Source organism: Dasypus novemcinctus, chromosome 2, assembly GCF_030445035.2.
Source record: "Dasypus novemcinctus isolate mDasNov1 chromosome 2, mDasNov1.1.hap2, whole genome shotgun sequence".
Classification (NCBI taxonomy): domain Eukaryota; kingdom Metazoa; phylum Chordata; class Mammalia; order Cingulata; family Dasypodidae; genus Dasypus; species Dasypus novemcinctus.
In genome coordinates, this window is record NC_080674.1 from 73,223,089 (window position 1) to 73,250,294 (window position 27,206).

General features: G+C 38.3%; 1 protein-coding gene and 1 long non-coding RNA gene across 5 annotated transcripts in view; one reads left to right on the plus strand and one right to left on the minus strand.

Moving 5' to 3' along the window:
• Nucleotides 1–2,596: 2,596 nt before the first annotated feature.
• LOC139436661 (uncharacterized) lies at nt 2,597–11,424 on the minus strand. Its single transcript, XR_011646000.1, has 3 exons — nt 11,329–11,424; nt 3,788–3,822; nt 2,597–2,640 (listed from the first exon to the last, which is right to left on the minus strand). It is a non-coding gene; the product is annotated as an uncharacterized lncRNA (long non-coding RNA).
• Nucleotides 11,425–16,598: 5,174 nt separating this feature from the next.
• Nucleotides 16,599–27,206, plus strand: part of TNPO1 (transportin 1) — a 114,532-nt gene continuing 103,924 nt past the window's right edge. For 3 of the 4 annotated variants that reach the window (XR_009188595.2, XR_011645967.1, XM_058310045.2), the window contains exon 1: nt 16,601–16,687. Coding sequence is in view for 1 of the 4 variants with exons in the window: in XM_058310045.2 (XP_058166028.1) it covers nt 16,673–16,687 (15 nt within the window). In the remaining 3 variants the exon portion in view is untranslated. Of the gene's footprint in view, nt 16,688–23,594; nt 23,684–25,494; nt 25,535–27,206 lie in introns of all 4 variants that reach the window. The other variant, XM_071208558.1, reaches the window with a different exon arrangement.

Genomic DNA, 27,206 nt, shown 5'->3' on the forward strand with positions numbered 1-27,206 from the left:
TTAAGGGTCAGCAGTACATTCCCCAGGTTTGAGTTACTCCGTCTTAAATAACACCATGTTAAAGTCACCAATGGTCGTGCTAATTCCCTTTCACATTTTTTCTTCAGCATTAAGAGACCAGACCTACAGATCCCTCTTGACATGGTCCAGTATGGCAATCTTCTGTGAACAATTACTTGGACAAATCTCTCTCTCCCTCTCTCCCTCTCTCCCTCTCTCCCTCTCTCTCTCCCTCTCCCTCTCTCTCTCTCTCTCTCCCTCCCTCCCTCTCTCTCCCCACCCCCCCCACCCCTTTCCAAAATAATCACAGTACTTCACAAGAACAGTTCAGCCTAAATCCATATTTGGGGGATATTTTTCCCTGATTCTGAAAGGACACAAACCAGCAATAAAACCAAAGTTGTCAGTTTACTGGAGATCCCAACTTCCTCCAAAGCAGTGGGTAAGTACTTGCTCTAAATTTGTATAATTAAAAAGGTCCATTCTGGTGATTTTCCCAAAGGAAGTCTGCTCCAAAGATGAATTGATGACTCCACCTGTATAAAAGGAAAACAGCTGGCAACATCTAAGTGATTAAATACCAGCTTCAAAAAAAAATTAAAGTCCTAATGTGTCTCTTGCAGAATGAAATAAATGTAGTATGAGGTGAAGCTCTAAGTTATTTTTCTCCATATTAATACCTAGTGTCTTCAGTAGTTCTTAAATCATGATTCCTTTCTCCACTATTTGGTTAGACTGAGTTTATCACATATTAAATTCATATGTAAACTAGATTTTCTGTTCTTTCAATTACCCTTTATTTCATTTTTTTAGTTCATGCCACATAATTTCCTATCATTTCCTTTAAAATCCTAGTATCTAGAAAGTGTAGTTCTTCCTTATTGTTCTTTTTTCGACTTAGAATACTCTTTGATAAGTATGCCTATTTATTTTGCCTAAACAGTTTTGGAATCATTTTATCAAGCTCTGTAAAGCATTCATTTGGGGTTTTTTTTCCTATTCTCTTTTTTTTATTTCATTTTTAAAGAAGGTTTATATTATATAAATGATACATCAAAAATATAGGGGGATTCCCATATACCCTTCCCCTCCCACACTTTTACTCATCAACAACATTTTTCAGTAGTGTGGTACATTTGTTAAAATTGATTGAACATTAATTGAAGCGTTGCTACTAACCATGGTCAATAGATTACATCATAGTTTACACATGGCACTGCACATTTTTATAGGTTTTGACAAAATGTATAATGGTCTATATCCATCATTCCAATGTATTCTTTTAATTGGGATGTGCTGAATCTATACATTAAATTGGGTAATATCATTATTCTTGGTCTCTCTATCCATAATCATACTATATATCTTCATTCATTTGTATTTTAAATTCTTTCATTAAAGTATTTTAATATTTTATGTTATATGACTTGAACATTTCATGTTAATTTCTCTGTATTTTATAATATACTGGTAGTATGAATAAGATCCTTTAATTAACTTTTCTACTTGGTTATTGCTGATATTTAGGAATATATAAGTGTTTGCAAGTCTGTCTTCTATTTGCCCAGTTCACTGAATGCTTTTAGTATCTCTAGTGGTTTTGTGGGAGTGACCACTTTGGAGCTTCTATTTTTTCAAGTAAGACTTTGGTTTCTTTTTTCCCAATATTTAGTTCTTATTTCCTTTGGAGGCCCTACTGTGATGAAAAGAATTTTTGTATTATATTGGAAAACAATGGTGATGAAGGCCGCCTTTGTTTCATTCTTTTTTTTAAAGGGGAAAATGTTGCTAGATTTGATTTACCATTTATAATGTCAACTCTTGATTTAAATTCTCATTTTTTTCCCATGTCAAAAAAGCAACCCTATTTCCTAATTTTAAGGCATTTAAGACTGGATGTTGAATTTTATCAAATATCATATTATTGATATGATTCTATAGTTTTATTACTGAAGTTATTGATATGTGGTTTTTATCTTGATAGTTTCCCTTTCATTGAACTTATCATTGATTCAGTGAGACCTTCCCTGATCCTTCAGTCTTGAGTAGCCTTCCATCACTCTATCACATCCCCCATTTTATTCTCTTAGGCACTTTGTCACCATCTAGAATTATTTTTTTTTGTATACTTGTTTATTTCCTATCCTCTCTGCATGGGGCCCTTACCAGTATTGCCTGCTTTGAAATCTTTACTGGTAAGAACATATATTGCCTTATTAAATAGTGATATAACCTGATCTAGCATTACGATTCTGTCTTGAGATTGATGGGATGCAGAGTTGCTTACTAAGTCCTGGCTTTTCCTGCAGGTCTCTTTGCCGGTCATCTCTGTACAGAAGCAAGTAGGCTTTCACTCAGAAGAGAGCACTGAGTAGAATTAAGGTTCCTCAATTTCTGAGCTAAGTTCTGTTCTGCTGCTACGTCTTGCTGAAACTAGACATAGTAAGACCTGGGGTTTATGTATACTTTGGTTGAAAGATTGGACAAATAAGAACCCAACATCTTTAATCATAATTTTTACAAAAGATAAACTATTTCTAAACAAATAATAAGACCAAGATATCTTGGATTCCAGATCAAAAGTTTTCACTTATTTACCCTGTGGCCTTGGTCAAGTTTTTATCCTCTTAGAATCCTCCTCTGTAAATTAAAGGAACTACATTAGCTTTATCGATGCTTTCCAGCCACAATTCAAAATGAATAATTTATTAAGAAAATTTATAAAATCAATATTAATAAACTACTCTCTATAAGTTGTTAAAAATAAACCTTGTTAAACCTTCAGGTACTGCTCTGTTACCAGAATGTGATGATATCTTGTGAGATTTTTGCACCAAAACATCAAATCATTGACTCCAATTAAATCCCATGATTCAAATGATTTAGAGAAGTATTTCTGCAGTGGAAAACTCTGGGAGAGTCTCCCTAGCCCTGGGCTTATTCTAGGGACTGCTCCTCCATCTCTCTCTCCCCTTCCTGCTATAATGCTGTCACATCAGGGCAGTTCTGTGCAGATGTGACCCTTCCTTCAGGCCAAGGTGGCCACTGTGGTCCAGGTACGGGAACCTCCCCTTCTCAGAGCGAGTAGGTCTCACTCCCAGAAATTTGGGTCTTAGATAGGAAAGAAGATGGAAAGAGAGTTGGTTGCTAATGCTTAAAGCCATAAAATGTAAATCCTGGGCATATGAGACAGCCAGCCATGTTCCCCAGAGGAAAGACAGTCTGCAGAAATGCGAGACAAGCAGAATATCTGACATGCCAGTCCCTGATTCCAGCTAATCCAGCACACAAGCTGAATGTATATCCCTAGCATAGGTCATTCAACGCTGCCTTGAGAGATATGCCAGTGTGCTTCCAATAAGTTCCTTTTTGCCTTAGCTGCTCCAAGTCTGGTTTTGTGGCTTGTACCCCTTCCAAATCTGAAGAAATACAACTTGTATCAGAATAAAATGAAATCTCTCATCTTTGGATAATCCCCCTACCGGGGATGATCACTTCTCTCACAGCCCTGTCCAGCTCCGTGACTTCTGTATGACTGGCATGGGTTATCTGTTCCCATTACTTCTTTCTTTTAAATTGGAAGATTTCTGTTAGCTTAACTGGTATAAAATGTACTTTCCCCAGCTAAAACTGATCTGTATAGCTTAGAGAGGTTTTCATCTAGATTCTGTCACTTCTGAGCCATTCTCTTTCAGATCCTGTCACACAGAACACTACAGTTTCCCATAAAAGAAAAGTCTATGCACAACAGTAAACTATATATATATATTTGTTATTGTTGTTGCACCTGTTAGATGGTCCTTAATTTAATCCATTCAGATCCTGAAATGGAAGAAAAAAATAAGATGTGTAATTGTTTATAAGAAATAATCCTTTGAACAAAAACAATCTAAGATACACTAGAATCATGGTAAATCCTCATAATAGAAATGTAATGGCATCTTACCTCCTCAGAAATCCAAATTTTAGTAGTATATTCATTTGTAACGATGAAATACTGTGAGTCAAATGATTTACATTCTATATATTGGAAGATTTCTCTGAGAAAAATGCATCCAATTATTTGAGCAAAAATATGATTAATTAGCATAGAGAAGGGGTTAATGAGGAAATAGGAAAGGTGTTAAGGGATGTAAATAATAGCTTATGTACAACTATTGTTGAAATTTTCCTTTTGTTTTGATTTTTTAGGTATCTTATCAGCTTATATGTTCATCATAACATTCCCTAGTGGCTTTTCTTTCTAATTTATGTGAAATTTATGCTTACCCTCGGAAAAATATGATTCCTAGATTAAAAACTTTCCTTCTTTTTATTCCTAAGGGACTATAAGATATGCATTCTCCCATAGGCAACACAAGCCCTGTGAAATGAAGGCAGAGCTTTCATGCCCTAAAATTAATTTTTCCAACTGCACAATAATTACCAATATAGGCAAAGCAAATCCAAATTACTACTTCTACTTCAAGTCAACTACAGAAGAGTCAATCCTCATCTTAGAATTCTTTAAATCTTCCCCAGACAGGAGTGCTAGGAAAAGCATAATATCACAAATCAGTCTTTTGACAAACTGCCAATCAATTCACTCATAAGGGAAAAAACAACAATGAACAATAAGGACATAATGAAAGTAGTAACTGAGAAATGCAGTTGAAATGAAACTAAAAATGCAGAGGAAGGAAAAAAAAAAACAGGAGCCAGTCTAACAAACTTGTAACTTCAGAACCCCAAAGGACTATTTCATAAAGAAATCTTTTATTACTGTTTTACATTTTCCGAAAAAATATCTTTAGAGCAGGAAGGCCCCATGGTTTGGGGGAATGCATAAGATGCTTGGATGTTATGACCACAGGATTTCTGGTGCAGAAAATAAAAATTAGAAACAGACTTTTCTATTGCTCTTGTTTGGTTTCTGTCTTCAGGGATGATTTATTTTAAAAGCTACACATATAGGTATCTTGACTTTTTAATCTGTAAGGTTAGCTATAATAATCTGTGTTTTAAAATATAAACACTTTCTGGAAAGAATGACTCTGTTCTGTGATAGCTGCTGATTCATTTGTAAATTAATTTTGTACAGAATTTTCATGACATAAAAAACATGAAGAGGGAAGTGGATGTGGCCCAAGCAATTGGACTCCTGTCTACCATATGGGAGGTCCCGGGTTCGGTTCCCGGAGCCTCCTGGTGAAGGCTAGCTGGCCCACGTGGAGAGCTGGCCTGCATGGGGAACTGGCACAACCAGATGACACAACAACAACAAAAAAGAGACAGAGGAAAAAAAAAAAGAGACACAACAAACCAGGGAACTGAGGTGTCTCAAGCAACTGAGTACCTCTCTCCATGTTGGAAGGTCCCAGGATTGGTTCCCAGTGTCTCCTAAAGTGAAGACAAGAAGAGAAGACAAGCAGACACAGAAGAATGCACAGTGAATTGACACAGAGTGAACAGCAGAGGAGGAGGGGAATAAATAAATTTTTTAAAAACATGAAGAATTATATGGTGGTTTATTTGGATCAATTTCATGTAATACCACATGGGCTGAAATAAAACCATAATTAATTCCTAAGATAACAATGGAATTAAACCTAAATTTAATTTTTAGAATAATTAATTTCCAGTTAACCTGCTGGAAATTTATAGAAATTGAAATATTTTCTCTCTTACCCAAAATTAAGAATGAAATCATTTCCAGAATATATCTAACAGCTACTTTTTGAAAAAATTCTGGTTTAATCACCTAGATATATTTTTTTATCTCTTCCTTCTATAAACTCCTGAAAATGACAGTAAAGGAAAAAATTTTTAAAGTATAAATCCACAAGGGGTGATGGAGACTCCAGCAGACATGGAATGTCAACAAATTTGTGAAGATGGAAAGCAGAAAGAGAAATGGAAAGTGACAGAAGAACAGAAGAAACCTAACTACCTTGTATCCAACTTAATACCCAGTGGATTCTCTCCATTGAGCAGAATCAGGAATTGTAGGTACTAAAAAAGGCAGAAACGCAGAGTGGGCTGACAATTGCAGAACTGGTTGAAACAAGCATTGGCACCAATAAACCAGATAACTACTTCTGTCTCCCCCTGAGGGAGATGGAAGCTTGGAAATGCTGTTGTGATCTGTATAGAGATGGAACCAATGAGGCCCCAGAATGTGGGACTTCAGGCATAACAGAAGGCAGGTGTAAGGCTCCAGACTGAAAACAAGGGACCAAATCAAAGTGAGGCATAATGACGAGTAACACATCCTAGTTCCCACCCTATAACCCCTTCCAGGTCCTATGCCCAACTCATCTTTACTGTTAGTGGAGTGTAGCACAAGCACTCAAAACATTTATCTGAACTCAGATTTTTTTAACACCTTTTTTTTTTTTGGGGGGGGGGGGAAGGTACCAGGGCCAGAGATTGAACCAAGGACCTCGTACCACTGAAGCTCATGTTCAACCACAGAGCTACAAAGGCTCCCCCAGATATTTTTAAAAGAAAAAAATTATGCATTCCTTTTTCTTTTCAGAACAAGCCAAGGCTATTTATTCAGAGCTTGTTAATAATGTTAATAGAATTATGATAATTTTCAATTCACCTATCACAAAGTATTACTCACTCTGAGCAATAATAACAGTTGGCATTTTTTGAATGCATAGTTTGTGCTGGGCACTATGACAAGTACTTTACAACTAGAGTCTCATTTAATCTTCTCAACAGTGCTAGGAGGTGGATACTGCTATTATTCTCATCATACAGAGGAGGAAACCAGAGGTCAGCTGACATCCTCAAGATAGCACAAGCAGGATTTGAACCCAGACATGCCTGGCACTAAAGGTTTACTTTTAATCCCCAAGTTTACTACCCCTTAAGTACAAAGAAGAAAAGAATCAATCAAATTTGTGTTGTGTGAAGGAAAAGGGTTAAATGATAAATTGGTAAAATGTGCCACTTGATAGATATGTTTTTCACATGTTTTAAGAGTTGAAGATATAAATAAACCCAGCAATGTTACAGAGGGAGCAGGACTGGTCTCCTAGAGAGGGGCCGCACAAAAGCTTTTACCTTGATAAGGTCACCATGATTCAAGGTTGGGGGTCCTTACTGCTGATTCAAGAGAAGGTAACCAGCAAGACCAGGTGTCGCTTGGCAAGATCTTAAACTTAAAGGCAGATTTGTCTGTCAGGAGTGAACTCTTATTAACCAAATGTGGAGAGACATATGCATAAAACACAGAATGTTGCTCAATGTCCAAAAATGACTAGAATGGTTTTTTCCCCAGTGATCAAATTTATATGGGAAGCTAAATCATAATCATTACTTAGTGAGCATGGGCCAGGGAATTAAATATTATCAATGTCTAGTTTCAATGAGCCAGTAATCCATCCATCCATTCATCCATTCAATAACTTTTTTTTTAAAGATTATTTATTTATTCCCCCTTGAAGCTTGTTTATTTGCTGTCTGTTCTCTGTGTCCACTTAATGCATGTTTTTTCTGTGTCTGCTTGTTTCCCTTTGTTGCATCATCTTGCTGTATCAGCTCTCCGCAGTGTGCGGGCGAGCCCACCTTCACAAGGAGGCCCCGGGAGGCAAACCCAGGGCCTCGAATATGGTAGACAGGAGCCCAACTGACTGAGCCACAGCCGCTTCCCAATAACTATTTATTGAGCACCTACTTTATGCCAGGGCTTGCACTTACTGTTGGGGATACAATTGTTTCACAAAGTTCCCACCTTAATTATGGGATGTTGTCTGAAAGAGACAGGCAACATCAAACAAACAGAATATGATTTTAGATAACAATAAATGCTATAAATAAAACTAAGCATGGTAAGAAATGGTAATAGAGTGATCAAGGAATATCTAGCAGGGGAGTTGGTATTTGAGATCTGAAAAGGTAAGAGAGTGAACACGTTAAGTCCTAGGGAGAAAGCAATACAGCAGAGAAAACAACAAGTGTAGAGAGCCTAAGGTAGAAACAAGCTCAGTATGTTTGAGGGACAATATGGTGCTGGAGGCCAAGCAGCAAATAGGGGATAAGTTGGACATATGGTTAGAAAGAAGGCAGGGGCCACATCACGTAGGGTTTCAACACTATGAGAAGGATTTTACTCAGTGATTGGAAGACATTGGGGTAGGAGGGGGACAGGGAGACTGAGCAGATGAATGACAGGATCCAATTTCTGGGAGGCAGGCTTTGGACTGGAATGAGAGGAAATCTTTTACTTTTCTTTCAGGGTAATTAGGCCTAGATGCTAAGCTAGATATGATCATGTGACAAAGTTCTAGCTAATGACAAATAAGTGAAAGTGGTGTGTACGACTTTCTTAAAGGGAGAGAATATAAACCTCTTCCTATCTTTTCTCCTTCCTAATGGTTGGATATGTTGTAAATGGCTAAGATGAAACCTGGGACTCCATTTTGGACCATAAGGAAGTAGCTTCACATTAAGGGTGGGAAAACAAAAGAAAGAAGAAGCCTACATCCCTAATAATTATAAAAGTGCCAAACCAGCTATGGACTGCCTATGTTTAGATCAAAGATAAATTTTATTTTGTTATGGGTTTTGTCACTTGCAGCTAAATCTAATCCAGACAAACACACTTCCTCTTAGCTTGCTTAAGAATGCATAATGAGGGAAGCAGACTTGGCCCAATGGATAGGCCTTATGCCTGCTGATAAGGATGAAAGTGGTCACAGAAGAACACATAGTGAATGGATACAGAGAGCAGACAACTGGGGGGGGAGGGAGAGAAATAAATAAAAAATAAATTAAAAAAAAAAAAAGAATGCATGACTAGAAATTTCAGGTCAAACATTGACTGGATTCTTCCCAGCAACCTTGATGGAAGATACCAGGCCCTACTCATAGTTTATAATAGAAACTTCATGACTTCACTGGCTGTACTTTGTGGCACCCAAGTTCCACTTAATAAAAACCCTGGCCTGCATCTTTTATTCTGGCATATCACTTGATCAGACATTGTTTCTTTGGTTCTTAAGATATATAGATGCATTTCCCCTTCAAAGACTTTTCTTTTTAAGATTTTATTTATTTATTTTTCTCTCCCTTTCCCCCCCCACCCCAGTTGTCTGTTCTCTGTGTCTATTTGCTGCATCTTCTTTGTCTGCTTCTGTTGTTGTCAGCGGCACGGGAATCTATGTTTCTTTTTGTTGCGTCATCTTGTTGTGTCAGCTCTCCGTGTACGCGCGGCACCATTCCTGGGCAGGCTGCACTTTCTTTCGCGCTGGGCGGCTCTCCTTACGGGGCGCACTCCTTGCGCGTGGAGCTCCCCTACGAGGGGGACACCCCTGCATGGCACGGCACTCCTTGTGCACATCAGCACTGCGCATGGGCCAGCTCAACACGGGTCAAGGAGGCCCGGGGTTTGAACAGGGGACCTCCCATGTGGTAGACGGATGCCTTAACCACTGGGCCAAGTCTGCTGCCTCCAAAGACTTTTGAACTTGAGGGAATCGGGCATTCTTTCTTATCTTACAATCGCACAACTCTTTTAAATATTAAAATGATACCCAGTTTAATTCTGAAATACTTTTGGCTTTGCCTGGCTTTTCTATTATATCTTCCAAGATTATATTACAGACAATATAATCCCAGTGGAGAGGGAGAAGCTGAAGACAGAAGAAAAGGGCTAGAGGGATAGGATCCAGAGATCAGGCAAAGGGAATGGCTTTTACTAGGAGAAAGAATAATGCCTCTATTCTAATAGGAAGGAAGGAGACAAGAATAGAACAGAGGCAGATAGTTTGTAGGCTTGGTGGCAGGAAGTTAAGATGTAATCCATTATGATTTCTATTTTCTCTGTGAAGGAGACCATAACATCTGCTGAGAATGAGGAGGAGAAGAAGGAAAGAGTGTGAAAGTTTCCGAAAAATTAAGAAGTTTAGGGAAACGGACTTTGGCCCAGTGGTTAGGGCGTCCGTCTACCATATGGGAGGTCCGCGGTTCAAACCCCGGGCCTCCCTGACCCATGTGGAGCTGGCCATGCGCAGTGCTGATGCGCGCAAGGAGTGCCGTGCCACGCAAGGGTGTCCCCCGCGTGGGGGAGTCCCACGCGCAAGGAGTGCGCCCGTGAGGAGAGCCGCCCAGCGTGAAAAGAAAGAACAGTCTGCCCAGGAATGGCGCCGCCCACACTTCCCGTGCCGCTGACAACAACAGAAGCGGACAAAGAGACAAGACGCAGCAAACAGACACCAAGAGCAGACAACGGGGGGGGGGGGGGGGGGGGAATTAAATAAATAAATCTTTAAAAAAAAAAAAAAAAGAAGTTTAAAGCATTCATTCAGGAAAAAAGGAAAGTGCAGTGACCAGAGAAAAACGTAATTGAACTCCTTGGTACATAGAAAGCACAATGAGGTTGGTAATCATGGACATATAACGGTCTACCATGGGCCCATGGGTGGGATTTCTTCCAGTAGCTCTAAACTGTTCGAGAACAGGCAAAAAGGAGATGATAGAAGTAATCCAGGGGTTGAGTTCCACCAAACAACCTTGAGGAAAATTCCAAGAGGTAAGGGGGTAATGCCTAATACAGGAAACTGGTATATGAACCAATGTCAATTTATTGATTTATATTGATAAAAACTGTTTCTGAGGGGACCAGAAACCCATTATCACATTCTCTCTATAAAGGTGAGCAAGCCAAATTCTTATAAGGTTGCTCAGCAACTATGGAGTCAGAGAAAAGGGAGTTATTAAACTATGAGATTTTGAAGGACCCATCTTTATTAAAGGGTTTTACTTCCCAGAAGACTTATTCATTCATTCAACAAACATTTATTGGGTACAGACTATGTGTCGGCATAGCCCTAGGCTCTACAGTGAATAGATGAGATGTTTATATTAGCTACTAAGGGACCATCTTCCTTGGATAGTGCTGAAGGTACACTGACAAACTTTTCTAGATGATTCCATCTTCTAGAAACTCAGTTCTTTGTTGAAACAGACAAATGTTATAGGTATTTTAATCATATTTTCCTGAGACTATTCATTCAATCAACACGTTTCATGCATGCTATATGCCAGATACTTTTGTAGCTCTGGATATGCAATTGTAAGAGATATACACTCTTACTGAGCTTATGGTCTAGATCAGTGCTGTCCAAAAGAAATAGAATATAAGTCACAGATGCAATTTTAAATTTTCTAGTAGTCATTTTTTTAAAGTAAAAAGAAACAGTGAAATTAATTTTAATAATATATTTTACCCAAGATATAAAAAACTTTATCCTTTCAACATGTAATTCATATAGACAAGTACAATGGATATTTTTTTCATACTACATCTTTGATATCCAGAATGTATTTTACACTTACAGCACAGCTCAATTCACACTGGTCACATTTCAAGTGCTCAGCAAGTACATGTGGTTAGTGGCTACCATATTGGATGGCTCACATTTAGACTCTAAACTTAAGAGGAAAAGAGATGAACAACTAATAATTAATAATTATTACAACTAATAAATAATAATAATAAAATAACAATAAATAATAACAAAAAATAACAACTAATAAATAATAATAGTTATAGCTCTTACATTTTAGTTCTTTGATCAATTCTGAGTTAGTTTTTGTATAAGGTGTGAGGTAGGGGTCCAAGTCCAGTCTTTTGCATGTGGTTAGCTAGTTGTCCTAGCACCATTTGTTAAAAAGTCCAGTATTTCTTCTATTGAATTTTCATCATTACTTTGCTGAAAATTCATTCAGCTTGTTAAATCTGTAGGTTTATGTATTTTGACACATTTCAGAAGTTTTTAGCTATTAATTCTTTAAGTATTTTTAACCTCACTCTCTTCTCACCTTCTAGGATCCCAATGATAAATGTTAAATCTTTTGTTACAGTTACACAGCTCCACGAGGCCCTGTTCATTCACTTTTCAGTGTATTTTCTCTCTGTTGTTCAGATTGGGTGATTTCTATTGTTCTATTTTCAAGTTCACTGATTCTTTCCTCTGTCCCCTCCATTCTCTGTCCTCTGTTAAGCCCATCCACTGAGTTTTTAATTTTGATTATTATAATTTTCAGTTCTAAAATTGCCATTTGGTTTTACTTTATGCCTTACACTTGTTTCCTGAGACTTTTTTTTCATTTGTTTCAAGCATTTTCATAATACCTCATTGAAGCATTTTTATGACATCTGCTTTAAAATAGTTATCAGATAATTCTTACAACTCTGTCATCTTGGTGTTGGCAACTGTTGATCATCTTTTTTCCCTCAGTTTGAGTTCTTCCTTCTTCTTGATGTCATGAGCAATTTTCAGTTAGAACTTGAACATTTTGGGTACTATGCTCCAAGACTTTGGATCTATCTAAAACTTCTGTTTTCACTGGCTTTTTCTGACACAGCTCTGGCAGGGGTAGTGGGCAGTGGAGAATATCACCTTTTTAGTGCCAGGTTTGGGAGAAGTTGAAGCTCCCCACTCAGCCTCTGCTGATATTCAGAACTCCTTGTTTTTGTTTTATTTTTAATGTCATATATATATATGTGTGTGTGTGTGTGTGTGTGTATATATATATATATGTATACATGCACTGCTCTCTGTGCCTATTCATTGTGCACTCTCTGTGTTTGTTCATCTTCTCTTTAGGAGGCACCAGGAACCAAACCCAGACCTCCTATGTGGGAGAGAGGTACTCAATTGCTTAAGCCTCCTTAGCTCTTAGCAGGGAGCTTTGTTGTTTCTCTCATTGGGTTTCCTCTTTGTGTCTCCTCATTGTGTCATATTGTTGTATAATCTTGTTGTGTCAGCTTGTCGTACCAGCCTGTTGGGTCAGCTCACTGTCATGCTCATCTTTTCTAGGAGGCACCAAGAACTGAACCTGGGAACTCCCATGTGGTAGTGGGTACCCAAATGCTTGAGCTACAACCACTTCCCAAGGGGGGAACTCCTTGTTACTGCAGGATGGGAATAGAAGTCCAGGCTTCACTAAGGGCCTCCACGAAACACTGATGCAGTGAGGTGGGGTGGATGGTCTCATTACTGCCTGGCAGGGATGAACATCCCAGCTCACTACTCAGCCTCCTTTGATACCAACCCTTGGCTGGGGATAGGGAAAGAGGTAGGGCAGGGTGGGGCTCTTGGGGTGCCTTGTTATATCCTGGTAAGGGTAGAAGTCTAGGCTTTCCACTAGGCTTTTGCTGACACGAATGGGGTGGGTGCCAGTTTTTTTTTCTGTGGTGTTTGGCTGGAGAAGAGCAGTTACTTCCAAAATTTTTCTGTTATTCAGCCCTTTCCTAGTGCTTAGGCTAGAGAGAGCAGGCTTTTGTTGGGGCTTTTTTGCCTGCCCCATTTGTGTTTCCTGGTTGTTATCTTCTTCAGCTCTAAGTCTGGGATATGTGAGACAAAAAGAATACCCTGGGAACTAACCACCAAGTTATTCCTTGTGTCCCAAAGTCTCTAGCTGATCTGTGCTTTTCTCTCCACCTTTCAGAGTCTTCTTATGTTTATTTTCTATATAATGTCCAAGGATTTTAGTTGTTCTCAGCGGGAAGAAAAGTATGTCTATCCCATTTTTCCAGAAGCAGAAATCTAAGTGGTATTTTTTATAAATAGAATATTTTAATCACTAGGAAGAATTAATAATAATTAAAAGAAAAGTTTATCGTTTCCCAGTTAATAGCTTATCTATTTTTTTTTTTTTGCAAATTCAAATTTTATATATTGGGTTTGCTTTAAATGGGAAACACCTCTGTATTATTTCCACATTTCTCAACATTGACCATAACTATCTTTTTCCAAAATTTGGATTGAGTTTTTCTAAATAATTAAAATTTTTTCCTTAATGCCAATCTGAATATGTTTCAATGGGAATGCAATTCCTTAAACTGTCTAACATTATAAAGAATAGAATGAGAAATCCCATGTCTTTCCACAAGGATAAAACGGAAACAATATTGCTCAGAAGTATTCTATTTTAGAAGCTTGCCTGTATCTTAAAGATTATTTTACTACTCTCACTGAGTTTCTATTTACTTACCAATTTTCTATTAAAGATATCGGTTTAAAATATTTTGGACTCCCAGTCCTAATATTTTCTATCCAAAAAAACATTTCTCCTTCTCAGTAAAACATTTTATTCTTTTATCTGCCATCTTAATATCTAGTAATAATATCATTTATTGCCCTCTAACTATCTGCCAGTCACTCTGCTAATGATCTCTTTACATTTATCATATTTAATCCTATATAAGACAAGGAAAGTGAAGCTCAAATAGATTGAGCCAACAGTGCTCATAAGTGGTAAAGCCAGCATCTGCATACAAGTCTTCTGCCTCCAAGCTCTATTCTTTCTTTGACATTGCTACATCTAACTGAATGAGCATCTTTTCTTCCAATGTAAAAGCTTAGGGGTATGTTTTCTTAAATGCTATTTTGTAATTTCTACCATTCTTAAAATATTTATATTGGTCATTTTTTCACCTAAGGAAAAAATGTTAATGCAGAAATTTAAAATATAACTTATCTATAATAGGTTTTGAGATTAAAAACAGTTTATTTACTATTTTTAATTTTAGCACATTATTAAAAAATAGTATCTTCAAAATTTTACTACATGTGCATTTTGTATTATACTTGGGTGTAAAGAGAAAATACTAACAGATATATACTATTTCATATGCAAACTATGCAAAGAGAAAACAAATAACAGAAAAACTAAAACAAAATAAACCATGTTAATAAATCCTAGTTAATAGTAAAAAGATTTAGTGTTTAAAATGTATTTTGAATTTAACCTGGAAGATAGATACGAAAAGTCTACATATCTAAGCATCTTCATTCTTAGATAAACACAGAATTATATTAAAATTTTAATTAAATTTCACTTAAATTTCATAAAAGAATGGATATTTAATTTAAATTCAGTTTCACAACATTTGACAATCATGATTTTTTTTCCTTTCAAAATATTTTGGCCAAAAAATCCTCCGCATATGCTAAATTTAAAAAATTCATTTAAATTATTTCCTATTACTAATCAGGTGATTCCTTTACTAATTGCTTGTCAATACTTCTTTGCACTGTCATTTTTGCTAATCCTTTACAATTTTAAAGCATTCCTATTGCTTATTTTCTTTAGGAAACTAGAATGCGGACATCACATGTCCTATGATTTGTACAGATCATGGCTCCCTTTTCCAGAAAGTAACTTTTCAAATGCAGAAATGTCATGTTTCTTTTTTGTATACTTATTGTTGGTAATTCCCTGCAGATACACTAGAATGCCATTTAGCAAGGTTCATATTAAACATTTTTTTTTCTTAGTTAAAAAAATCCTCTTTGGGGGGTTCTTTTTTAAGTATTCACCTACTATCAAATTAACATCAGAAAATATTGAAATCTTATAATTAGTTATTTAAAATATTTTCCCTAGCCATGTTCAATTTCCTAGTGATAAAACTGGTCCTTTTCACTCCAAATTTAAGGTAAATCAACTAATTGTTCCTATAAAATGACAGTTGTAAATGAGAATTATTCACAAGTTGATTAACATATAAGCTGTTTCAGTGAAATTCAAAAACACTTTCTAGTATTAGGTACTGTAGTTTTATCTAATGTCTGGAAGGCAACAACTACTACACATTTTCAAAATATAATACACAGCACTTGCAAGCGTAGTCAAAACAGCTAGCATTTTACACACATTGATACACATGAGGAATACTGTTAGCAGCAGCATCGCCTTAGGAAGTAATCTAGCTATGCAAATTTAAAATAGGCATATATTGTAAATTTTTATATAATTATAATCTGGGTAAGGAAACTAATATTTATCCATTCATTACCATTATACATTAATGAGCATAAAAACGCCTACCTCTCCCATTTTGAATTTATAGTCTGTTGGAAAAATAGAAGACATTTATTTCTTACGATGGCCGGTTTATGAGAGGAGGGCTTATTTCTAAGCGCCAGAAACCAGTTTTATATAAATACACACCTAGAGAAGTAAAACAATTTTATAAATGTTAATTTTAACTATGAAGCAGTTTATATGCTAGATACAGCATGCCTCAAAAGTCTATCAAGCGATAAGCAGGCAGACATCTGCACACATCTATCGCCTGAAGCCAATTCTGCTCTTCGCCACCGACCTTGGAATCGTATTTAGGGATACGCGGCATGTTCGGTGCCGAATGGGTTCCCAGAGCAGGGATGTCACTTTTGGGGTTATTCTGGGGTTTAAACGTCAGGCAGGGGAAGACCTTCATTCTAGGATGGCTCTGCACGGCCCCTAGGCACCACACTTACTGGACCATTTTGCTCGCGGCCCCACCGCGCAGTGCAGCTTACGCAGCGGCCCCGCCGGCCAGCCAGAGTCTCAGGCCAGTCTGCCGGCCGGTGTGGGTGCGAGCATCGGTGAGCACCAACGGCCGCGGGCGTCGGAATGCTGCAGAGCTCGCTTCCGCACAGCAGCAGCTAGTCACCTGGCGCAGGCCCCGCAGGCCCAGGCGGCCATTTTCCCAGCCCGCGATTTTCCCAACCCTGCCGCGGTTGCCAAGGCGACCGCCGCCGAACATTCCCGCGGCTGGCCCCGCCCCCCGGCCAATCGGACAGGCGCTCGCAGAAGCCCATATTCCCTTTGTTCCGCAGCCATTTCAGGCGGACTGGAGGCAGCGCCGCTTCGGCAGAGGGCCCGAGCGCCGGAGGCCTCTGGGATGGTGTGGGACCGGGTAGGTGGCTTGAGGGTGCGCGGTCCTGGACTGGAGGGGGGAGGCGGAGGCCTGGAGTTCCGAAGCTGCCTAACAGGCCGCGGTGGGGGAGGCGCCGGGCCAGTCTGCCCTTCGGGTGCTTTCCCGGCCGTTTGGAGCTCGGCGGCCGCGGCGGCGCGGTTCTAAGCCCAACAGCTGCCGGGCGAGGCCTCCTGTGTGACCCGGGCAGGGGGCGGACGGCTGCATCTGCTCGCGTGATCGAGGACAGGCCCTGGAGCCCGTTAGGGGCGGCAGGAAGGGGAGAATCTGCTCCCAAAGGGGACCTTTTGCCCCCGCCTGGGAAACCGCGGCATTTGAAGGCCCTCGGGTGCCGCATTCCGCTGTCCTCCGGACGGCTGCTTCCCGCGGGTTCCGGGGCTCGTCGGGCACTGCCCCGCATGGGCCAGTCTTTGCCCGGGCCCAGACGGTCCTCCTTTGCCGGGGTCCCGGGTCCGCACACACCATCGCCTCCACACTCAACTCGTTGATCTCTTTCTCCAGGCAGTTCTCTCCTTGGGGCCTCTTGGCCTCACGACACGTTTTCATAATTTTAATGTTTGTGACTGCACAGGTTTTGCGTGGGCTTGTGTTTTTTTTTTGCATTTCTACCACCACTCGCACGCGTACTACACGCAACAAGAAACAGCTGCCGAGGAGCCGACCGGCTGCCACAATCAACCTGTTTTGGAAATTAACTTTCTTCCTTTAAAAATGATTACCTTTTATTTGTTTATTGATTTTGAAAGTCCGCTGGATCTTGCAAGGATTGCTTATGAGGCTGTTATCTTACAAGTCTTTAATCATTTTGATCCATCAGTAAATATGAAAATTAGAAATTAAAAATTGGAGGCTATCCACTAATTGATTTTGTCAGTTGTAGTAAGTTTAATAACAATCTTTCTTTGAAGCAGTAGTGACTTTAATGATGAATACATGAGTAGGGATTTTTTTTTTTTTACCTTAAAGAAAAGATGCTTTTTGAATGCAAGATGTATAGTGTAAATAGGTATTTGGAAATACCTATTATGTAATACCTAATAGGTTGTAAAATGGCTGTCCTGAAAGTACTTCAATTTTAGGGCAAAGTTTCTACTGGATTATAAGTTTTGCTGTTATATCAAAGCTTTCCTGTTAGAATGGCAAAGAAGTTGTACTCAGTGAAGCTGGGGAGGATTCCGTTTTTTAGGAACGATTCTGTTTTCTACTGTCCCACACCCTACTAATTCTTAGAAAATGGATGCCCCAAGTTGAAAACTTGAAATTGCCAGAGGGAAATATTAGTTTGAAGGTTCAGATTTGCTTTTCACTACCCAGCATCAGCGATGCATAAGTACCTAACAATTTGGCAGTACAGATTTTATTCCACATAATTTAAGGTGAACCTAATGCTCCATTTTCTTTTCCCAAGAGAGGACCCACGCTGGGTTAGCTTTGATATGGTGCATGTTTGAAAGTCTTAGGCATTCAAGGAATTATTAAATTCCTCCTACTGAATTTATGTAATGATCTTTTACACTAATTAAACCTATTACCATTATTTGGTAAAAATGTGACATATTGTTCTAATTGTAAATATTTCCAGTTTCAACATTTGTTAATGTAATCATTGTTTCTATGACTGTAGTTTTTCTTGTTTATATAATGTTAAAGCCATTACATGAGCTGAGTTTTTTAAATGCTGTAAATGAAGTGCATTGAAATGTAAATGTCCTGTATTTAAGCATGTTAAGAAAAGAAATTATAAAGAAGCCAAGTAACATATGTAATGAAAAAAAAATCAAATGTAAACTGCACAGAGGAGCACTGCAGGAAGAAGTTATTTTCATTGCCCAGTGTATAAATTATGAATATTTCTCCCTGGGATTGATTTCTTGAATTTATATTGGTGCCACAAAGATCCTGCCTCACCCCACCCCCAGCCAACAAACAAAACCAGCTTGGTTTGCCAGCAAAAGGTTGAGAAAGCTGAGAGAATCAAAACGATTAACTGATGAGGTTTTCAAAAACAGAGGAAAACAAGACCATCTCCAAAAGGGAAGGATCAGAGAGTTTCTGAAAAGATTCTTCACAGGGACCCTCTCTGGCTGTTGAGGATCTTCCTAATTAATCCCATTCAGTCAGTGCCATGGTAGATATCCTGTGAGTGTTGGCAGGTGAGAGGGGTCTCCTGGGTTGCAGATAGATGAATTTCACAATGGATGACAGGATGTTTGCAGGGTGATAACTGTGATTCATAGTTATATGGGTGGGTGTTTGTGTAGGAGAGAAGTTCTTGAAGGTAAGTTTGGTTGCTCCAGGCCCCTCACACTAGGGTTCCTTAAAGTGCTGTCAGTCGGTGTAGTAAGGATGTAAGAGTTCCAGAGTCTCAATCTCTAAATGAGATGTTAGAATAGGAAATGGGGCTGCAGGTCTGTCTTGGAATTTTCTGGAGTAGATATAGAACTTGTTCAGGAATAGTGGCTACATCTTATTCCAAAATGGCACCTGATGGCAGAGCAAATATTTGAACTCTGAACTGAAAGAAAACTGATGCCCATGGAAGAACACAAGGCACAAGGCTTAGAATAATATATCCCCTTTTAATGGTTAGAATTTTAAAACAAAGTAAAACTTCTCACTAGTTAGGAACTAGAGCCAGACTATTTGAGTTCAGATCATGATACCTCCTCCCTTAATGGTGTGACTTTGGGCAAATTACTTAATCTCAGTGTGCCTCAATTTTCTCATCTCATAATGTTATGAGGATTAAGTGAGTTAATAATAAACTCTTCAGACTGGGCTTGGCAGTGGTAACTGCTCCATAAATAATAACTGCCATTGTCATGGTCATCATCGTTTATTATTTTAGAAAACTATAGAAAGCAACCATAAAATAATAAAAATCATTCATAATGTCAGCACTGTACGCTAACTACTGGAAACCCTTTGTTGCATTTCCTTCCAGTACTTTCAACTTTGCTATATGAATAATTTTGTATTTTTTTCATTAGCGCCATAAGCATTTTTCTTATGCTATTAAATTACTTTGTCAGCATCTTTTTTAATGACCACATAATGCTTGTTTGAATTTCTCATAATTAAACATTTTCTTGTTGGACAGTAAGTTTCTTATTTTTTCTTTTTTTGCAGTTATGAGAAATACTGCAAAGAACATCCTTATACATAAATGTTTTTTGCATTTTATATTATTTCATTAAGAAACCTCCAAAGTAAAAATGTCAGGTCAAAGTATTTGAATTTCCAAACCTCATGGTCCATATTGCCAAGTTGCTTTTACTTAGTGAAATTTAATAATGGGCTTAAATTGAGGCAATGTAGTATTTATTGCCCTTATTGCTTGGATGGATGAAGAGTGAGTGAATTAAACATTATTTCCTTGTAATGTGCTAGGCTTTACTTCAGCATACATTATTACTTTGACATACATGATTCTCATTTATTGTCAAAACCTGTGCTATGCATGGGACTAACTGCCATTTTACTAATAGGGGAACTAAAGATAGGTAAGTACTTTGCCAAAGGGCTCAGAGTATTCAAGCCTGTATCTAAATCTAGGGCATACAAAGTTCATGCTCTTTTACTTTTAACATTTTATGTAATATATATTTAGAGTCTTGTAATGTGACTAACTGTAGATCATAGATCACATTATAAAGATAGTTAAACTGAGCTGGCAATAATGAATGGGTACATTACAAAGTTAAACAACACAGGGTTTTAATTATCTGCATATATTTTAGGAAAAAAAAAAGTCTTTACCTGGATGGTATGTAATGAGTAATGAATATAAAAATCTGAGTTTTAAAATGAATGCAACTAGTATTTATGGTTGAAACACTCCTAATTATGATAATACAAATAAGAAAGAGAAAATTAAAGAAAGCCACCAAAAGTAGAAGGGTAACTATATAATCAAGTTTGGGTGATAAGAGAAGTGAAAAGTTCCATTAAATAAGTAAATTGAATAATCCACTTAGTGAAACATCTCTCAAAGAAAACTAAGTCTTAATGGGGAAATGTCAAGGAAGAAAAAAAATATAGGTGTTCCAGACAAGGAGAATAAGACTATCTACCAGCTGTGGCAGACTAATTTTAGACTGAAAATTAAAGCAGTAAAACCCACAATTGAGTTGCATTTTATAGTTGACTCTGAAGACCTTAGTAAAATAATCATCATGGAACCCCATAACCCTGAAGTACCATAGATGAAGAGTGATCCCAGAAAGGCCCAAATTCTATTGCTCTTATGTGTAGTTAAGGAAGAGAAGTATTTCAGCAAATCATTGTGAACATACCAAACAGATGCAAATACATGATTACGGATTGGTGGTATCCATTCAAAACTTTTTAAGAAACTAATATAAAATTACAGAACCATTTACTATTATGCTGCCTTTAGAAATAATGTTTTGCAAAAATATTTAATGAACTAAGAAAAATTCAAATATTTTGGTTGAAGCATAAAGCAGAAATGATGAGAAAGATGGCGAACTATGAAGGACTTTGTATGCCATTCATTCACTAAGCATTGAGTGCTTAATTAAGTGTGGATTGTCTGTTGTCCTCAAGAGACATTCTAGTGGAGAGAGAGATGTAAACAAGTGCAATGAAGTACAGTTACACCTTTTTTGATATAAATTGAGGAGGCACCCAGGAATACTAGTCCATGAAGAGGGTAGGGGGATGAGTGGGAAGTGGAAGTAACATTTCAGAGTATGTCATCAAAAATAAGAACCTAAACAGGTTCATTTGGAACATTTCAGAGGCAATGAACGATATAGAGCAGGTATCCACAACTTTTCTGTAAAGGGCCAGATAAATACTTTGAGCTTTGCAGACCATATTGGCTCGGTAGCAACTATTCAACTTTGCCATTGTAGTGTGAAAGCAGTCATGGACAGTACAGAAAGTAGTGGGTGTGGCCAGATTTGACTGGTGACCCTTAATTGACTTTCCTCTGGTATACCATACAGAGAAATTTGGGGAAGAAAAAACAAACAAGAGCCTTGGTTGCCCTTATCATGAGCCATTGAAAGATTTGAAATGAGGAACTTAAAACACTGATTTGTGTGGATCAGTAAGATCATAATAGAAAAACAGGTTCTTTTTTAAAAGTATAAATTTTATAAGCAAAGGGCTGACAACTTAATTTTTAAAATGGACAAATTCACAGAAAAAATAAAGCTGGCTAATAATCATGAAATAATGTTCAGCCTCACCTATAGGGAAATGGGAAATGCAAGTTAAAACTGAAATTTTTCCCCATCATGTTAGCAAAAGCAAAAAGAGAAATTCATGTATTGCCATTGGCAATAAATTAGTATAGCCATTTTAATTTTAAAGTTAAAAATACTTTTGTCCCAGCAATTTCCCTTTCTAAGGGAAATACATGGGTGTTATCAGGAGTCATATATGTTTAGTTGCCACAGAACCTTCAGACATCTAGATTACCTTTCATCTGCATTTCAATTCATAAAAAGGCCTATATTTGTCTCTTTTTTTTTTTTTTTTTAATCCTACAACTCTTCATCCCCATCTACTGTGCCCTCTGGAATTTATAGTCCATTCTTAAAATCTAGTCTCAAGCTATTATACACCTCCTTCACTTTCTTGCTCTTGGTAACCTGACTCCATTGTGCAGTTCTGGCTGTTACTTTACTTCCATAGCTTTCCTTACCACTGTTCCTGGATATGGAATGGGTGTCTGCCATGTGTCTCTTTGCAGCTTTCAGACCATTCTCCTTGTCTCCTCCTTAAAAATCCTCAGCTTTGGGTTATGTCATCAGATTGTATAATCCCCTACTCTTCACAATTGCTGTCAACTACTAACCTCCAGTTCCTTCCTCCTCATTTCTCAATTATTTTAGTTCCAAACTCACTGTCCCTCTCTCCAATACTGCCACAGACTTTATATTAAAATTGAGAAGAATGTGCTTACCTGATCTTTCCAATACTTTGGCCTCATTTCCTATATCTCTCCTGCCACAACCACTAATTGCAATGGTGATACCCTCTTGTATTGTCAATAACTCCAGCCCCTTGACAATTTGGAATCTGTACATTCCACTCGGTGACCACTACATCCTATTTTGGCAGCTCACTCCTTCTAAAGCCCCAACCCAACCAACCATTTTTTGAACCCACCATAATCTCCAATCCATTGATCATATTGCTGTTTCCCTTCCCTTTTCTTTTTTTTAAGATTTTTTAAAAATTTATTGCTCTTCCCTTCCCTACCCTCCCACTCTCCACCTCCACCCCCCATTGTCTGCTCTCTGTGTCCGCTTGGGTTCTTATCAGCAGCTCAGGAAACTGTCTCTTTTTGTTGTGTCATCTTGCTGCGCCAGCTCTCCGTGTGTGTGGCACCATTCTTGGGCAGGCTGTGCTTTTTTCATGCAGGGTGGCTCTCCTTACAGGTTGCACTCCTTGCATGTGGGGCTCCCCTACACGTGAGATACCCCTCCGTGGCAGGGCACTCCTTGTACGCATCAGCGCTGAAAGTGGGCCAGCTCATCACATGAGTCAGGAGGCCCTGGGTTTGAACCCTGTACCTCCCATGTGGTAGGCAGACGCTCTACCCGTTGAGCCAAATCCGCTTCCCCCCTTTACTTTCTTACTCTGTTTAAATTCCGTGGACACTTTAATCACTCCTTTAGATCCCCTCCCCTTGTTTTTTGCTTGTTTGGCAAAACCACAGCCCTACAAAATCAACTCTGCCTTATTTGTACCTGTACATCTGTAACTGTCTAACTGGATAAAAGTACACAGCCACACATGACCTTAAACCCCAAATGGGTCCTTAATGCTGCCTTGTGGTCACACTGTATTTTCTGAGTCTGTTCACTCTCTAACTCTTCTAAGTGACTATTTCATATATTCTTTTCCTCAGATCTCCTGTATCTCTCTTCTCCTGGACTCATGACCTTCCTCCTATGCTAAGAAAATTGGAGCAATCAGAAGAGACTCCCACCATCTCATGTACCTACCAGTATCTGCAATACTTCATGCTTGCTACTGTCCATGTCCTTGTCTCAGCTTGTGCTTTAGATCCTTTTCTCTCTTAAGACCATTGCTTCAGCTTCAATCTTTCCACCTCATCAATTTTTTTTCTCTTTGTTGGATCATTTCTTTCGGCAAATAAACATATTTCTCCCTTCTTAAAAACAAAACAAAAAAAGCTTAACACTTATTCACAAGCAATTTCCCCATTTTTTTGTTTTCTTTTGCAGCAGTATTCCTTGAATAAGTTGTCTATACTTGACGTTGCCAAGTTTTCTCCTTCTATACTTTGTTAAACCTACTGTAATCAGGCCTTTGTCTGTACCACTCCATGTTGCTAAATGCTATGATGCCAATGATTCTCTTCATCATACTTGACCTATCAGCAGCGTTTGGCACAGCCGTTTGCTACCATCTCCTTGAAACATTTTCTTTGGATTACAGGACACCACACCCTTCAGTTTATCTCCTTCCTCAGTGTTGGCTTCATTTATTTCTCCTTTGCTTTTCTTCTCACTGGGCTCTTAATGTTGGAGAACTCTTAAGGCCCTCTCCTTGGGTTTTCTTTCTGTCTATACTCACTGCCTTGGTAATTTCATCCAGTATTGTGGCATTAAATATCATCTAAATGACACTTATGCCCAAATTTAGGTCTTTGGCCCTGATCTCTCTCCCTAACTCCAGACTCACATATCCAACTTCTTATTCAACGTCTCTACCTGAATGTCTAATAATAGACATCAAATTCAACAAGTTCACAACTGAACTCCTAAACTTTCTCCCCAATACATACTCTACCCATATACTTCCCCACTTCTGTTAATGGCAACTCCCATTAGACCTTTGAGTTATCTTTGACTTCTTTTTTTCTTTCACTCACCAGATTATTCTGTCAGTACAACCTATTTTCTGTACCATCAAACTCTATCCAGAATCCTTCCAATTCTCACCCCTCTACACCACCATTCTCATTCAAGCTACTACCATTATATCTTGTTGGATTACTAGAATAGGTTACTATCTGGTTTTCCTATCCTATCATAGACCCTCCCAATGGTCTTTTCCCAAAACAGTAGCCACAGTGAGCCTTTAAAAAGTTACATTCAGAACCCTGCAATAGCTCTGTACTTTTACCTACAAGGCCTTAGACAGTCTACTTAATTCTCTCACTCCTTCTCTCCCTGACCTCATTTCCTACTACCACCTTCACTTGCTATATCTTAAACATGTCAATCATGTTCCTCCTTTAGAGACTTTGCTGTAGCTGGTTCAGCTTGTCTAGAATGTACTTCTCCCAAATATCTGCTTGACTCACCTCCATGTCTTTGCTCAGGTCTTACCTTCTCAATGAGGCCTGCACTGAATACTCTTTAATACTATATCCTCCTCCCACCCCCAATTCTATTTATCTTGCATTACTTTTTTATTTATAATTTTAAATTTTATTTATTCCACCCCTCCAATATGGCTCCCTTATCTGTTTGTACTCATTTTTTAAACACATACTAATAACTTTTATTATTTACATACACACCCCATGGCTCCTTCATCTCTCTGCTCATTGTTTTTGCTCTTTGCCTGTTTTTTGTTCATTGTCTCCTCATTGTTTTTTGCTCGTTGTCTATTTTTTCTTTAAGAGGCACTGGGAACTGAACCCGGGACCTCCCATGTGGGAGGTGGGTACCCAACTGCTTGAGGCACATCTGCTCCCTGCTTGTTTTGTATTTTTTTTGTTGGTTGTCTACCCATTGTTTGCTTGTTGTCTGCTTGTTGTTTGTTTGTCTCTTTAGGAGGCAGCGGGAACTGAACCCAGAACCTCTCATGTAGGAGGTGAGCGCCTAACCACTTGAGCCACATCTGCTCCCACTGCATTACTTTTTAATTTTTGCATAGCAACTTCTAATACACTATATCAGGAGTTGGCAGGCTACAGTTTCATCATCCTGTGACCTGTTTTTGTATAGCCTCTGTGTTAAGAATAGTTTTATATTTTCAAGGGGTTGTAAAACAGATCAAAGAAGAATATGTGACAGAGACTAGAATATTTACTATCTGACTCTACACAGAAAAAGTTTGCTTTATTTTTATGTTATTGTGCTTTATTGCACTGTGTTTATTGTCTTTCTCCTCCTATAAGAAAGTAAGCTCCAAGAAGGCAAATTTACTGCTATATCAGCAGCAATTAGTATGGTACCTGTGATACAGTAAGTGCTCAGTAAATGTGTTAAGCCAATGAGCTTTTGTAATGGATCAAAAATTGTAAATAAGCTGTGTTCAATAAACCATACTATAGTTAAATAATGAAACAGAACTATATATAATGACTAGGAAAGTTAAGCATATTTTGAATGGGTTGTTAAAGAACAGAAATAAACCCTTTTTATTTCTACAGCTGCATATACACACACACATGCATATATATTTAAATCCACAGAAAAGAGCTTTATATGGATACCCATCAAATTAATAGAGTACTTCTAGAGAAGAGACCAGGATTAGAAGAAATAGTTAAAGAGGGCTTGAGTTTCATCTGTATGGTTTACTTTTTTTTTTTTCAGTGAGAAGCATTCACATATTGTGTACTTAGACTTTTTTAAATAAAGAGAAAGGAAAAAATAGAAATAGGTGCTAAAGAAAGAGCAGTGAGAGGAGATAGAGAATGTGGGGTGGGCATCGATGTAAATGTACATGAGGGAATGATGGAAAGTAGTGAGCAGTAGGAATATTTGGGGAAAGAGCATGCAAAAGTATAGACCCTGAGGTAGGAACAAGCTTAGCATGATCAGGGAACTGCAAGAATTCCAGTGTGGCTGGACCATGGTGGTTGGTGGTGGGGGGGGGGGGGGGATTTGAGAGAATGAAGAGATGATTTCAGAGAGATGGACAGGGGTCCAGATTACAGATTAGGTATAGTTTTGTAGGGTTTGGTAAAGAAATTAGGTTTATTCTATATGTGGCAGGAAACTTGGAAGGTTTTGATAGGGGGAGAAACATGAATGAATTGCAGCTTTAACAAGATCATTTTTGCTCTTTGAGAGGAAGCAGTGAAATCTGTTTTGTAGCCCATTCTCTTCTAGGCTGTAGTAGCTGGACTAGGGTGAACAATGGAAGGGGTGAGAAATGATTGAGAGTATATTTTGAAGGCACTTTTGAGAGAACAGTGTGACAGGATTAACTGATCATTTGGATATGAGAGAAAAAGAAGAATCAAGAATAATCCCTTAGTATTTTGGCCTGAACAGTTGGATGAACACTAGTGTAATTTAGTGATGTTAGGCAGCTGGGGCAGGAGCAGGTTTGAATGGGGTGGGGTGGCAATCAAAAGTTCCCCTTTAGCTAACAAAGCTTGAGATGCCCATTTAACCAACAAGTGGCTATGCCTTTTAAGAATTTGGTACTTGAGTCTGGAGTTTAGGTTATTTATTGGCATAAACTGGATGAGATTACGTAGATAAAGAAAGGGCTCTATGGGGAAATGGATGTGGCACTACCAATTGGACAT